The 15,391-nt window shown below is 45.9% G+C and overlaps 1 protein-coding gene across 4 annotated transcripts in view; it reads left to right on the top strand.

Annotated features, from left to right (window-relative positions):
* Window positions 1–2,462: 2,462 nt before the first annotated feature.
* Window positions 2,463–15,391, top strand: part of IGSF5 (immunoglobulin superfamily member 5) — a 29,328-nt gene continuing 16,399 nt past the window's right edge. For 3 of the 4 annotated variants that reach the window (XM_027635370.1, XM_027635344.1, XM_027635360.1), the window contains exons 1-4: window positions 2,463–2,729; window positions 5,054–5,241; window positions 11,396–11,716; window positions 12,416–12,724. In XM_027635370.1, coding sequence (XP_027491171.1) covers window positions 5,184–5,241; window positions 11,396–11,716; window positions 12,416–12,724 — 688 coding nt within the window. In that variant the 5' untranslated portion in view covers window positions 2,463–2,729; window positions 5,054–5,183. The remainder of the gene's footprint in view (window positions 2,730–5,053; window positions 5,242–11,395; window positions 11,717–12,415; window positions 12,725–15,391) is intronic. The other variant, XM_027635352.1, reaches the window with a different exon arrangement.

Below are 15,391 nucleotides of genomic sequence, written 5' to 3' on the forward strand. Positions count from 1 at the left end.
CTGGGGAAAACAAAGGACATTTGAATCCGTTCACTGAGCCCCAGGAAGATTCCAGTAGATGAAGCCAAGCCAGCGGGTGTGTGGGTGGAGGTGACAGGTGCTCTTCTGATGATTCCCACTGGGGTCAGATCCAGAGCAGGATATAAACACTCTGGGCCACAACTCAGCTGGTTCCCACTGTGGGTTTCAACTTTTCTCAGTGATTTTGCAGGTCTTTTCCAACCTAAATGATTCTGTTCACTCTACCTTGAGGGGATGGCAATGAAGTCCCTGGGGTGGGGCAGCAGCTCAGGTGCAGTAACATGGCATCCAAAGGGACCTTCACAAGCCTGAGGTCTGGGCCAACAGAAATATTGTCACATCCAGCAAGAAGGACCACAAAGTTCTGCACATCAGGTGCAACAATCTGAAGGTATGACCTGCAGTTGTCCCACCTAAGTGACAGTGAGTGACAAAAACCTCAGTGAAGAGATCTGGGAGAAATGAACATCGGGGTGAACACAAGCCAGCAGCGCACTCTCACTGCAAACCAGGTACCAGGGCACATTCCAGAAGTATTGCCAGCAAATTCAGAGAAACTATTATTCCCCTCCACTAGACACATCTGGGAGTCTGTGTGTGGTTCTATGCCCTTCAGCACAAGTTGGATGTAGAGAATTCCAGTGGCAGGACATCAAGTGGACAAAGGTCTAGAGCACGGCACCAGTGAGGAGATGCTGAGGGAACAAGGCTTTAGTCTGGCAGAGAAGGGGATAAGGGTGATCTAACAGCAGCTTAAATCTACCTGAAGAGCAATTAGAAAGATGACAGAGCCAATCTGTCCTCAGCAGTTCTGTAAAAGTTTTAAAAGCAGCTATTATCCTTTCCAAAGCACTTTTACGAAGAGTCATCTATATTAATTCAAGCTAAAAATCCAGTCAACCTCTTTTAACCTTCTGCACTTTTCCCACTTGGGAATTTGCTTATTAGATGTTACACCTTTTCTTTCTCTACCTTTATTCAGGCATAACTATACAGAAGGTATTTCAAGAATGTTTTTATAAAATCGGGGCTGTTGGTGGAACAAGAAAATGGGATTTTAGACTTTAAAAATGGAGAAGTTTGTAAAAGCAAGAAAGCAATAAGAAAAAATTGTAACTGGTTAAAAAAAACAACACCTTCCTGGATGTTTCATAACTATTGTTTTTAACAAGGCAAGGTAACTTTTTTTTTTCTAATAGAGCAAAGTTTTTGAAACATCTTTTCGGAAATTGGTCACAATTCCCCAGACAGAATGTTTCATTTCCCTTTGTTGAACTGAACCTTTCATTGTGGCATTAATTTCTGCTTGCTAGAACTGCTGCTCTGCTTAGTAGGAAATATATTTCAGGAAAGTTGCATGTCCCCTCTTTACTGTTTAAGCTTCCCAGCAGATGGAGTCATCACAAAAATCTCCTGGTGTATCACATCAGTTCAGCTCACTGACCTACAGTGATGTAATGGGCAGGATGCAGTTCAGCTCTGGGAGGAAGAGGAAGGCTGCAGGAGCTGGACATCAGGAAGAATTTCTTCCTGGAAAGGGTGGTCAGGCCTTGGCAGGGGCTGCCCAGGGAGGTGGTGGAGTCCCCATCCCTGGAGTTGTCCAAGGAAGGACTGGACGTGGCACTCGGTGCTCTGGGCTGGGAGACAAGGTGGGCATCAGGCACAGGTTGGACTCCATGGGCTGGGAGGGCTTTTCCAACCTCAATGATCCTGTGATTTTGTGATTCTGCCACAGCCTGCTGCGTCCCTGGCCCTGGCCTTGTGCCTTGGATGGGTCCCTTGGAGCCGTGTAAAATTTTACATGTGAAAGTTTTACATGACAGGTTCTACAAAGCCTTGTCTCCAGCCCTTCCCTTGCCCCACCTCCCTCAGCTACTTCCCCCTGGATGTTCCCTGGCCCTGCCCCATCCCCTCACCCTGCCAGGGGCTGCTGCTGGACCTCGTGGGTGACAGTGGTGAGGGCACGGCTGGCACGGGCCCTTCTGCTCTCTGCCACGTCTCCTGCAGGGCTGGAACAGTGGGATGAGCTCCAGCCTTGGCACCAAGCACCCTCACACTCACCCGTGTCATTACAGCAGGGGGAAAACCGTGCCAGGACCTTGGCACTCACCTGTGTCATTGTAACGGGGGAACATCGGTGCCAGGCACCATCACACTCACCTGCGTCGTCGTGACGGGGGGAAAACCAAACCGGTGCCAGGATCTTCACGCTCAATGGGAAAACTGGTGCCACCAACTCACCCGGGTGGTTGAACACCTGGAAGAGCAGCCCCCTCACGTCCCGGCTGCGCAGCCCCGCCGAGCTCTGCCCAGGGTCGGGCGCTGGCACCCACCCATCCCTTCGGCTGGGACGGCGTGAAGTTTGTTCCCTGCGTGTGTCACCGGCCGTGCCTCACTTCCTCCTGTGGGACCGGTTAAACATTAACAGGGCGACCGACGGGCGTGTTGGGGCGGAGGGAAGGGGAGAGGCCACCCTTTCGTGCCACGGGGACAGTGCGGGGCAGGCGAGTGGCCCAGGGTTGGGGGACAGCCACCCCGACACCCGAGGGAGGTTTTCCCGGGACAACAGGTGAGGGAACCCAGGAATCCCGGCTTTGAACACCTCCAGCCTCCTCCTCCCGCACCCCCTGGTTTGGGAGCGTGAGCCGGACCTGTCGCCAAAGGGAAAGCGGTGGGAGAACCTCTCGGCGCCCGGGGATGTGATCCAGGTAACCGCTCCAGGAATTTTATTGGCTTCCCAGCAGAAGGAGCTGGAGGATGAAGGATAATTTCAGCCTTTCCCCTGCTCTTGCCCCAGCGGGAAGGCTGCCCTGGGGTGGCGGCAGCGGGGTGAACAGAGGCTTTTTGTGACTCCCATCTCCTACTCTGCTCCCTGGCATTCGGGATGGGGGTCCCAAAGCATCCGAGCCCTGCTCTGTGCCAGGCTGGATCCAGCTGCCATTCCTCTAGTATTGTCATTATCCCCCTGCCTGCGTGGTGGATGAGAGAGGGCGTCGTGGGTGAGGGGAGGGAGCAGCTCAGAGCAGCCCCGGCGATGTTAGTCACCCCCTGCACCTGCAGGGTGAAAAGCAGCACAGGACAAACCCCAGGCATTTAATTCATCCTCAGCCAAAATATCCTGTTTCATCTGAGGATCAGATAGTATTTCCCGGCCCTTTGAAAGCCCATTTTGAAACAAAGTGAAACAAAATGTTATAGATATCTCCCTTTCCCGTCCTGCTCTGCTTCACCCCACGCTGTTTGCTGATTTTGCCCTGGGTTTTGGCATCAGATTCTCTCCAGTTCATTTTTTTGCCACAAAAAAAAAAAAACAAAAAACCTTTGCCCGGCTCAGATTGCATCGGTGCAGCTGGATTTGTAGGTATGAAGGCTGCCCTGGCCAGGGGATTTCTCTCCAGTCCTGTAGATCCTGCTGGGGATCACAGCTTCCTGGAAAAGGACCCTGCCCTGGCTTTTGTTTTTGTTTCCTGCTGCTTCACTTTGGCTGTTTCACTCCGTGTGACAGATAATACTGACTCTTGTAACTACTGACTGATCTGTGTACGTGCCAAGAGCCATCCCAGTGACAGAGCCAGGAGGAATCCCTCCAGGCTCTGCACAGTGACCCTCCCTCCCCACGCAGGAAACCTGAGAAGTGAGAAAAAACCTAAACCTTTCAAAATGCACTGGGCAAACCCAAAACAGCCTGTGAACAACAGGTGGAGAAACAAAACCACGGGTTTGGCTAAAAATGTTCCTTAGCTGACAGGGCTGCCCCTCAAGCTCTCAAGGTAAACTGAAAGACTGTAAAAAGGGAAAATGTGGAGCAGGATGCCAGCTGGGCTGAGAAGAAAAGTCAGAGAGACCCCTTGCTAAAAGCACCAAGCAGGGAACGGAGCTCTGGCATAACCTGGTGCTGCAGCTGAGCAGGAAACTCAGGGTGTCCCTGTGGTGACACTTATTTTGTGCCTTGCACAATGTGCTGCCACAGAGAACATCCCCCAAATCAGAAACACTTTCTTGCCCAGAAATGTGGTCTGGCCACAAAACCACATCCTCTGTGCCGTGACTTCTTTCATGAAGTCGAGATTTGGTTTCCTGGGGGAGAAGTTTGTAAACCAAGCAGCACAGTCAAACTCCCACATATTTTGAGAGGGAGGAGAACAATATCTCACAAGTGAATCACAAACACTGAATGGCAGAAAATGCAGAAGTAAGGTGGTGGCTCACACCCAGGCTCTGTGTATTATCTCTGACCACAGTGGAGAGCTGCTGGTGGTTTATTCTGGGGTTTAAGGGGCACTCTAAGGTTCAGAGAAATAACCCTGGCGACCTTCTTTGCACTATCAGCCTTTCTGAGTGCTCAGACTGGGGAGTTGGGAGGAGATTTCGTGTTTCTCATCCTTGCCCCAAGGCAGGTGAGATGGAGAGGCCAGAGTGGCAGGAGCTGTTCCTCCTGTCCGAGGTGTCCCCTGTGTGACAGGACTGCCACATCAATGATGGCAGCAAGATCTCCCTGAAAATGTATGAATAGGAATGCTAGTTTTGGAGAAAAGCACACAGAAACACACCAAGGCAACATTTTTGGGTGTATCCCTCCTCTCCTGAAGGATACCTGGCTCAGGAGATATCAGTTTCCTGAGAGGGGGGTAATAACCCCTACAAATGGAGTTCTGGGCCTCTCTGACCCCAAGGCAGTGGCTGGTGCCCTGCATGGCAGCGAGTGATGGAGCACAGGGTTCATTAGTCTGTCAGGACACCAGTGGCAGATTCCCACACAGTTTTGGGCAGCTCAGAGAGTTATTTTTCCCAGTTACTCTTGATTAACATCAGTGGTGAATCTGGAGCTCCCCTGACCCAGTCAGCCCTGAGGCAGCAGGGTTGTAACAGCCAGGAGGGACCAAGGGCACAAGAGATGTGAGGTCTGTAGGAAGAGGTTTCTCTGTTGAAGAAAGTTCCTCTCCATCTATTGTGAAACAGTTATTTGAGGAAAGATCCTGCTCTCCTTCCAAACCTTCCCTCATTTAATCTCTTCCCTGTGCTGGTATTACAGGTCACACAAAGTCACATTGATCCCAGGACGCAAAGCAGCGACTTGATAAGTCCTTGTCCTTCAACTTCTCCTCAAGGATGCACTGACTGCTGGTGGCTTTCTGCCTGAGGGACCAGGAGAGAATGCTCCAATGGAGAGGCTCCAGAGATCCATTTTACTTCCTCTCATCCTGACTGCCTCTCTCCCAGGTAGGACACGTCCATAACCTGTGAAACGAGCCCCTGAGGACCAAGTGTGGGAAATAAATTAAAAGTTGTATAAGTGGTTGTTCCTGGAGAGATCAGAGTGGACAGTGAGTCCCAGAGTGGGATTGTTAAATTTGGGAAATAGTTGAGTTTGCATTTCAAGCCTGAATGATCTGATGACTTAGAGTGGGGTTCAGTGAGCAGGACTGAGCAGTGTGTGAGGTGGGGAAGAGATGGGTAGATTGCCCTCTTCCAGTTTCCCCCTCTCCTTGTATTCCTCTTCCTTCTGTTTTCTGCAGCTTTTGAGAAGGCATCTGTTGAAAACTCAGTAGCAGCAGCTGGTTTTGCTTCCAGAAATACGTGCAAATCATCATGTTGCTGGTTTACCACCAAGTCACATTTCACACGCCTGAGTTTCCAAGTGGCTTCAGATTAAAAGTGTCTTGGTGCAAAGCTTTTAAAGGCAAAGGAAATATAAAGTGACTCCCTGGATAATAAAGACAAGGCTGATTTTTTTTTTTTTAATTATAGTCTAGCTGGGGTTTTAACAGGCTCTGACAGGAGCAGTTGGATGAGAGGGAAGGTATTGCCTTGGCTTAATAATTGGTGAAAGGAAACACAATGCAGGAATAAACAGTGAGTTTTATAAACAGGGTGCTATTCCCAGTGGAATTGCACAGGGATGTGTGGTTTTCAACAAGCTCTTAAACAACCTGGTGAAGAGGAGTGAACTGTGAGGTGGCAGACTTTGCAGGTGGTGCAAAATTACATAGGGCAGCCAAATCCAAAAAGGGACTAGGAAGATTTGACAGAAAATGTCATGATGCCAAGGAAGCAATAAAGGCACAGAAAGCATTCAATGCAAAGCATCACTGAACTGAGATGTCTAGTGGAGGAAAGGAGTGGATATATTGGAAAGAGAGTAAATTGCTGAAAAAGAGAAACAAAATTCACTGTTCAGTGCCTTCACAAAGGTAGATAAAAAGAAATCTGGCATTACATAAATCCACAAAAACTTTATATCTTGCATACTGGGTATTTTGTCAGCCTTTCCATTTCAAAAAGGACATATAAGATCTGAGAAATGTATAAAGTGAGGCAGAGGTGTCAAAAGTATAGAATCATGGAATAATAGGATGGTTTGGGTTGGAAGGGACCTTAAAGATCCTCCAGTTCCACCTCTTGCCATGGGCAGGGACACCTTCCACTAGCCCAGGTTGCTCCAAGCCCCATCCAACCTGACCTTGGACACTTCCAGGGATCCAGGGGCAGCCACAGCTTCTCTGGGCCAAGAGGAGAGGATTAGGAGGCCTTCATTAGACTGGGACATTTTTTCTCCTCTTGAAAAAGAATAAATGGTAACAATGCATTAAAATAATTAATTCTGTGGTAGTGAATGTGTGGCAAAATGGTTATTCACAATTTCTCATAAGAAAAAAGAACTAGTGGCAACCAGGAAAAGCATCAGAAAGAAGATTTAAGGTGAACCAAAGACCGAACTTTTTCTTACAGTGTGTAATTAAATAGTAAAGCTCATGGTCAGTGGATATTGAGGACACAGAATTATAAATAGGCTGAAAAAAAGCTGGAAACAAATACCACAGAGTGCAGACCTGTAGGTACGGATTCCATTATTGGCTCAGGAAGTCCCTGAATCTCTTATTTTTGGACACTGGGAAGTTGTAACAGGGACAGCTGTCAAATAGTGAGTAAGAGAAGAGAGGAAAGACACTCTTGGGGGCTGTGGAGAGGTTTGGGTGCAGGTGGGTGGAAATCTGTGTTGCTGAGTATCAGTAGTCTGGTATTACTTGACAGAAACATCCTGTAAGCATTTAAAAATCTTGTTAACATAAGTGAACAAGCTGGTCCTTCTCTGCAGGCTTTGACAAGCTCTAACCTACTTTGGTTTTCAAAAAGCTCAGCTGCAGGGCTGTTGGGTTTTGGAATAAACTTCAGCTGTTTATTTATTTTATTTAACAGAGCTGTTGCTGGAGCAGTGGGCCAGCAGTGAGGCAGGGGAGGCATGTGGAGGGAGCAAGAGACTAAAGAAAAAGTGAAAAGGAAAAGGAATTTGAAACTCTCTAGAGGGAAAAAATGTAGAAATTCAGACAGAAATAGCAGTGAGGGAAGGGAGGAAGAGAGAAACTGGACACAAAAACTGAAGGATAAAAGGCAGTGTTTGTGGAAGGGCAATATGGGTATAAAGGGGGAGATTATTTTGAAATACGATAATGAGGCTGGAAAAAAAAAAAAAAAAGGGAATCATTCTGGCAAAAGGATAAGCCCATCCTGTCCTTCACTGTGCTGCATCCAAATAGGTCACTTACAAAAGAGGGAAGACAGAGTGGGCAGAGGAGAGGATGGAAGGAGGAGAAGGTGGCACGTCTCAATGCCCTTGTTGTTGAAAACTTCAGCATGAGAAAGGGGTCCTTTGGTGGCACTTCAAGCGTGGAAGAAAACACATTGTTGATGAAGGGTAAGGGCTGTTCTTTGGCAAATGAGGGAACAAGATGCATTTTCATTTCCTCAAAACCTGCAGTGATGTGACATTGAATTTGTGTGACAGATGGGGGAACAAACAGCTCATAAAGGGGCTGGTGTTTACCACGTGTGCTGTCGGGAAGGGCTGAGCAACTGGGACCCCATGAGTACTTTATCTAAGCAGATTCTCACCACTGCTCTGCACACAATTAGTGCTGTGCCTCAGAGAAGGTGTCCTCACTCAGCTTTGTTCTTCAAAAGCCTGGGATAATCATGGAGACAGCCTGACATTCCCCTGCTGCAGGGGTGGTGTTTGCCTGGGTGGAGTATCTTGCTGGTTGTGTGTGGGGAAGCAGATGCTGAAACAGCTGTGAAGAGCTGAACATGTAATTGCTGTAAAGTGCAGTGAAAATCAAGCCTGAGGCCCTAATTTGTTTAAAAGCAACCATCTGCAAGGTGTTTTTAAAGCTGGATGTAAATGAAACCAGCACTAAAATGTTCTTCTTGGTGCAAGAAGCAAGGTCCAGCAAAAGGACTCACAGCCCTGGCTGGAGGCACTGGGAACAGGGTTTAGACCCCATTTCTGTCATGAATGTCCTCTCTGACCTCCCACAAGGGACTTTATCAGTGTTTGTGTGTGGGTTGGACAGTGGAACACGCTGTTGGCTCAGGGCTCCACGTGCTATTGCAGGATAAACAATAAAAGCAAGAAGATAAAGAGGGAAAGGTAAAATCATGGCAAATGTTCAGGGAACAGGTGGAGAAGGCTCATGAAACTCCTTTATTGGCCATGCTGGGGCTTTACTGGGATCTAAATGGAGGTAAGGCTGAGCTGTGTCCTGCTCCTCAGTCCTTCTGCCTCCCATAGGATCCCCATGAGGGGTATGGACCTGTTCCCTGGTGGACAGCAACTGGAAAGACCATCTATTGCTCCAGCAGACGTGGTTGGAGGAAGAAGATGTAGATCCTACAACATCTAGGGACTGATAAAAAATAATTATATTACATATAGATAGATAGATAGATAGATGCAGGAATAACTCCTACCTACCTGCCCATGCTGTCCTGAATGTCTGAAGAAAACAAAAGCAATATTAGCCATGTATTTTTAGAGCCAGTGGTCACTGATTGTTCCTGTTTAGGGATAAATTTCAAGGCTATAATGGAACTCACAGACATGATCTCATGGCAAATGATTAATTAACAGGAAGCATTGTCTTGAAAGTCACATCATTTATTCAGAGCCATAGCAAATCATGGCTCCTTTAAAAAAGCAAAGTGGTTGCACAGGCATGGAAATGAATTCCAAATGCACAGGGATCAGTTTGCATTAAGAGGAGCAGGGTGGGTAAGTGCTGCAGCTCCTGTTTCAGGAGCAGCCAAATGCATTTTGGTGTCCCCTCAAAGGAGATTTGTTCATGCCTATGTCTATCATCATGGTAGCTGAAGTCTTCCAAGCAGGGAGGCTTCAAACAAAATCTAAAAAATGAACAAACTCAACACATCAATATGTTACAGACATTATAGAGGTGCAGGGAGCAGTATTATGAAGTCTGGCTACAATATGAATCAAGGTAAAATAGTGAGTTCAAGACTTGTTTGAGCTTAGGAGAGTATCTCGACCCTGGTAATGTAAGTGATGAATATAAACCATGGCAACTGGATGTTGAATATCAGGGAAGAGGGACACATTTCATGGCAAATGGAGTGAACTTCATCAGTGCATGTTCATTAGGAAACCCAGAGCTCTGTAAATGGTTCCATCCACAGGCATGTGGCCAATTCCTAAAATTCAGGAAGCGACAAACAGAAAAGAGAGGAAATGGGTTTTATACATCTTGTTGGGTTGGCTGTTTGCAAAGCGATGTTTTCATAGGTTTGATTGCTGAGTTCACCTTCAAGCTGTCTCATGTCTTAAGGCATTTCAGTTCAGCTTTGAATAAATAAATGCTGCTGGAAAAAATGAACCATGTAAGTTGGTCAGAAATATGTTTTACTGTATCTTATCTGCCTTTATTAACTATCAGTTTAGGTAAAGTTTGCTTTTCATTTAATGTTTTGTCGCTCACCCACAGATATCCTTTGGAGACTGAGGTGCAAGGCAGAGGTAACAAAAGCCAGGAAGGTGGAAAAATGTTGGAAAGGTTTTTGTAAACATGAGAGAACTGAGAGTCAACCATACAAAGAACCAGGGAGAGCTGGGTTTGTACAATCTTGTAAAACAAAAGAGGTCTGTAAATACATGCAGTGGGTGGGAGGAAAGAGAGGAGCTATTTATATTAAAGAACAATTCTGGCCACAAATCTGATTAGTTATACACTGGTTAGATAGAGATGTACTTTGACTGGGTTAAATGTGGGCTGGGAATTATAAAATTATCTGGACTCTGGAGCAATGAGATTACAGACCCCATGTCCAGGGTGCTGGTTGCAATGTCATACCCGAGACTGGGCTCTGGTTCCATTTATGCAACTATCAAACATCTCTGTTGTGTGAAACAATACATCATGTTCTCCCCCTACTAATTTACTGAATGAAAAATGTTTTTTTTTTCAATAATTTATAGTTAATCCATTACTGAATAAACTACCCAAAGTGTGCAAAACCTGGGGTGAGCAAAACCTTTAAAAATCACTTCATTGTCCTGAGTACTCTTAGGAAGGGGAGGGATGACCATCCCAGACTTCCTTTCTCCTGGAAAATAATTGAGCAGTTATTCTCGGGCCAAATTTGCAGGCACGAGGTTCTAATTAGACTGCTATGGACAATAATATCTAATTGCTTTTGTTATGCTGAGTACAGATGGAATCATTAGGGTACCACTGGCAGCCCTTGTGTGTCCTCAGCAGGAATGTTTCCCAGGAAGTGATGAAAAGATAGAGCTCCCTGGCAGGACTGCAGGGAGCTTGTGAAAGGTCCATCCTCGGAGAGACTCAAAGTTGGACTTCAGGGATTGAAGTCCCAGCTGCTGCTTTGAAAAAAAAGGTGTCAGCCTTCATCCTTCATCTTTCCCTCACTTTCTGCTTAGCAGGAGCAGGTGCTTCTGCCTTCCCCCACCCAGGGAATTCTCTGTCTGCCTGGGAAACAGCTGCACCTCCACTCCTCTGAGGGCAGTGGGAGGCCCTGGGCCCACTGAGGAGGAAAGGAAAACAAAATGCCTTCGTTAGAAAGGAGCTTTGAGTTCTGAAAAGCAGTGGCCAAAAGTCATATTGCCTTTTAGGGCATTAAAACTGGTGAGTTACAGCAACTCTGGTTAACAGGAAGCCTGAGAAGGTGGGTAAGTGTGTATGTGATGCCTGCATGAGGAATAGGGGAAAGAGTACAGAAAGATATATATGGAACCCCCAAAAATCAGTGACAATCCAAGATATGGAAAGGGGACCACTTACATACCTCTTTCATTAGTTAAAGTCTAGAGAACTCATTTATCTGCCTATTCAAAAGTGCAACCTTTTCTTTCAGTAAAATGGTGGTCAGCGAGTTACTGAAGAGAAGAAGGTGATTTTGGAGAGGGAGAAGGAGAGACAAAAGATTAAATACACCTTTAAAAAAACTGGAGCTGAAAGATTAGATTGCACATCTCCATCTCTGAGCTGGTTAAGATTTTTTTAAACTATATAACCACCTTTGGTGGTGTTTTACGTGTGTTTACAGGCTGGTTTTTAATTCCTTTCAGGTCTTGGCTGTTGTTACTCTATCACAAAAGGCCCTGCTAATGCCACAGTCCTTGCTGGCTCCCAGGCCAGGTTTAACTGCACCGTGTCTGCAGGATGGAAAATCCTCATCTGGCTGTCCAGTGGGAATCCTGTCCTCACTGTCCTCAGTTCCCAGGGATCCGTGGAAACCACAGACCGCTTCACCTCCCAAAATTACACCAGTGGTGATGAGTTTACCTCAGAGCTCATCATCCACAACACCCAGCTGAACGACTCTGGGAAAATCGAGTGCAGCATCCAGCAGCCCAGCGAGAACAAGTTTGCCTTTCTCTCTGTCCAAGGTGTGTATGGCCACCAACAGAAAGGTATTTTATTACACTGCACTCCAAGGAATCCTCTGAGGAATTGCTCACACTATCCCTGGGAAGGAGTCCATGTTCTCATTTCCCACCCTTTGCCTCTTGTCCTCCTCACCTTAATTTTACTGCCAAAGCAGGTTTGAGAGTCACATTCAGACCACCAGTAGGAAAGGTGGTAACTGCCCCTGTTTTTTCCTGTTACATCTCTTTTTCTTTATCAGACCTCAGCCAGGAAAGCAGGATTTAACCACCAGGCACTACCTGTTTGTCAAAGAGGTGCTTGGTGAGGTGATAACATCTCATCACCCACCCATAAACCTTTCCTGATACGACCTGAGCATATTTAAAACTTAAGAGAGAAACACTGTTATTTCATTATGTTGTCTGTCAGCTGGAAGTTAAGTCGGGATGGCTAAAAAGTGCAATTTCCTGCTTTTTATCGGAAAGGTACTGAAAGCTGAGGCTTGTTCTTTAGATATAATGAACAATGTGTCCATGCAGTTGCAATATCTGCATGTTTCTACCATGAATATGGTATATCTGTGGTAATAATGATCGTTTTTCACTTCATATCTCAAGGCATAGCTATTTCTGGGTAGCAAGATAAGATTTAAAGCTACCAGCAGGAAAGCAATGCAGCAAAACATTCTGAAGGAACAAAACATCTTTTCCCTCCCACAGTTAATGGATCTTTATTCATCAAAAATAGCACCTTAACAGTAAAAGAGAACACAACAGTTGAAATTGTTTGTGAAGCCTTAGGATGGGCTCCAGCTCCAGACATTGCCTGGATGACAAATGACTCTCTCATTGATAAGTCAAGTTATGTTAACCAGCAAAGTCAAGGATCTGATGGCCTCCACAATGTCCTGAGTATCCTGACTGTGACTCCAACAGCCACTGAGGTTTTGACTTGTTTAGCTGACATAGAAGCACTCCCTGAACCTCAGAATGCAACTGTAACCCTTATTTTTGACAACTCCACTGCAGGTAAGCGAATGTTTGTTGTACTTTGCCTGTGCTGCACTGCCTGTACTCAGAGCTGGGTGTTTTGTTCTGCTTTACTTCATTTTGAAAAGATCTTTTATTTGCAAAGGGGATGTGCAGAGGTGACAGAATCAAGACCCAGTAGCCAAAATCTGATATATGGGTAGGGTTAAATGCCCTGGTACAAGTCTAATGAACCACAAAGCCCAGTGTAGGACTGAGCAAGGCAAACAAAGCTGTACCTCTGCCACTGGTTCCTATGGATTCACTGGAAAACCAGACTTTGCTCCTTGACCAAGAACACATCTAATAAATTTAGATCTTAAATAATTCTGTACTTGCACTTCAGGTGCAAATGGAAAAAAACAGGAGCAGTGTCCAGAGATTTTCTTATTCCAACCCCCTGTCATGGGGAGGGACACCTTCCACTATCCCAGGTTGCTCAGAGCCCCATCCAACCTGGCCTTGAACACTTCCAGGGATGGGGAATATCCGTGGACATTATCCCAAAGACTACTTAGATCAAAGAGCCATTGGACCTGTTTTCCTCTTCCTGGCATGACCTCTTCCAAATGTTAGAGAAAGGTAAAAAAATGTCCTGCAGCAACACATGTGGAATTTTTTGGACAGTGCATTGAGTTGCTTTACATTGGCTTTTACTGAAGGAGGCTTAAGGTTGGATGTCATGCAAATCTCTCAAGAACAGTTAGTAAGACCTTTGATAACTCTAAATATTTTTGCTGAGGTTACAATCATGCTGACAGCTTCTCTTGGTGAACTGCTGCTTCTTCTGCAATGGGTGAAGGTGGCACATGCAGAGACACCCTTAGAGTGGATCCACGAGGGGTCTGGTGAAGACATTTTGACACATAAACACCTGAGGAGATTGAGTAACTGTGCCTTTCGTTTTCAGTGTGAGTCATTATCAGCATTCCCTTTTTTCAGGAGAACTTGCTCAGAAACACAGTCGGAAAAGGTCATTTTACCATCCTTAATATGGATTTTTGTAGTCACAATGATCTTAATTACTGACTGAGCAAAACAGGGCCATCCTGAGGAAATTAATAAATTCCCCTGCCTACTGATTTGTGAAGTAGTGAGGGATCCACCCTCAGTTTCCATAGCTACTCACTGTAAATCAGAAGAGGAGAAAAACAGATGTCACGGAGCTCTATTAGTGTGTTATTAGTGACTCTGTAGGACCATCATTCATTTCTCTTTGGAAATATCACTGTGCAGCAGCAGCCACTCAAAATTTGTGAGGGTAGGAGAATATGAAGCCTTTAAATGATTAGAATGAAATATAAGCATGGCATTCATGACAGAGAAAGATATATAATGTGTATGTATATCACACTTAAAATCTCAGAGCTTTTCATATACAGACTCAGCCTAAGCTACCCATTGCTGGGAAAACTTCAGACATCTAAGAAATCCTTCCAAAAACTACTGTAATAACAATTTCCCCCTTCACTTAAAAGCCTGAGGAATTGAATTCCTCCATGTTCCTCCCAAGCAATACAAGAAATACCAAAAATCTAAGCTCTCTATAGTCAGACATCTCCTGGGACAGGAATGTCCCACCTTCCTGCACCTCTAGGTCAGTCTTGCCCTACAAGGTGGTGCATTTTTATGTCAGTCACACATCTTCCAGAGTTACTTTGCTCACGGTGGTGTTTGGCTGAGCCCCAAATTTGGGAACTCCTACAGAGTTATCCCAGGTGATACATTCTCAGAGCTGTTACTGGAAAGTGGGATCCAGGGCAGTCCCTTAGCTGGGCCCAAGCTCTCCTTGGCCTCAGTGTTGAATTCACGTGGCCTTTAACCTGCAGAAGGTGAGGATGGAGAATCTGCCATGAGCCTGGAATTCCTTTGATTTTTAAGCTATCCAGGAAGCTCCGAAGTGTCCAGGAAGCCACATGCGGGTTTTTCCAGTCCCTCGTTTCTTCTTAGTCACATGTGAGAAGGAAAATCCCCTTTTCTGAAGATCCTTTGTCCAACTAAAAATTTGGACAGCTCTGGGAGGAGTCAGAGGTCTGGATGTGTCCTATGGAATGAGGCAGTGGCTTTGTCCACACTAAACACCCCACGTAACCTGGTGTGGATTTACTGATGGGTTCAAAGGGGTTTAATCCATCAGTGCCCCTCCCTTGCACCCCTTGTGTGCTGAGCTGGCAGCTCCCACCTCCACCTGCTTGGTCCCAGCTCCAGTTTCTCTCTGGATCCTCCCAAACTGAGGAAACACTAAAATGCTGGAGTGCTGGGAGTGTTTGTGTTGTACCCTGTCCTACCTTCAGCTCTGGTACAAAACCTGAACCTGCCAGGGAGTGACAAACCTTGGGCTGGCAGACCTGGAGGTGTGGGCAGTGCAGGTGTGTTTAGCTCCTCTCTTCACACCAAGGAGTAGCTTTCCTTATAGATAAATAGCTGTCTTTAGTATTTTAATCATCTTGATATCCTCATGGCATGCTCGATGGAGCAAAATATAACACAATGTAGGTATTTGTTGCAGTACTTCTAGATAAAAATATTATTAACAAGTTTATCACCATTTTTGATCATAACTGATGACAGCCTACAGGATTTACTACGGATTTCAGGGTTACTGAGTGCTTTTATTTTCAAACAGAAGAAATCCAAAACATGCTGATTGAGCATTAGGATTAGAGA

The sequence above is a fragment of the Corapipo altera genome, unplaced genomic scaffold (assembly GCF_003945725.1).
Source record: "Corapipo altera isolate COAL_440 unplaced genomic scaffold, ASM394572v1 0, whole genome shotgun sequence".
NCBI lineage: Eukaryota > Metazoa > Chordata > Aves > Passeriformes > Pipridae > Corapipo > Corapipo altera.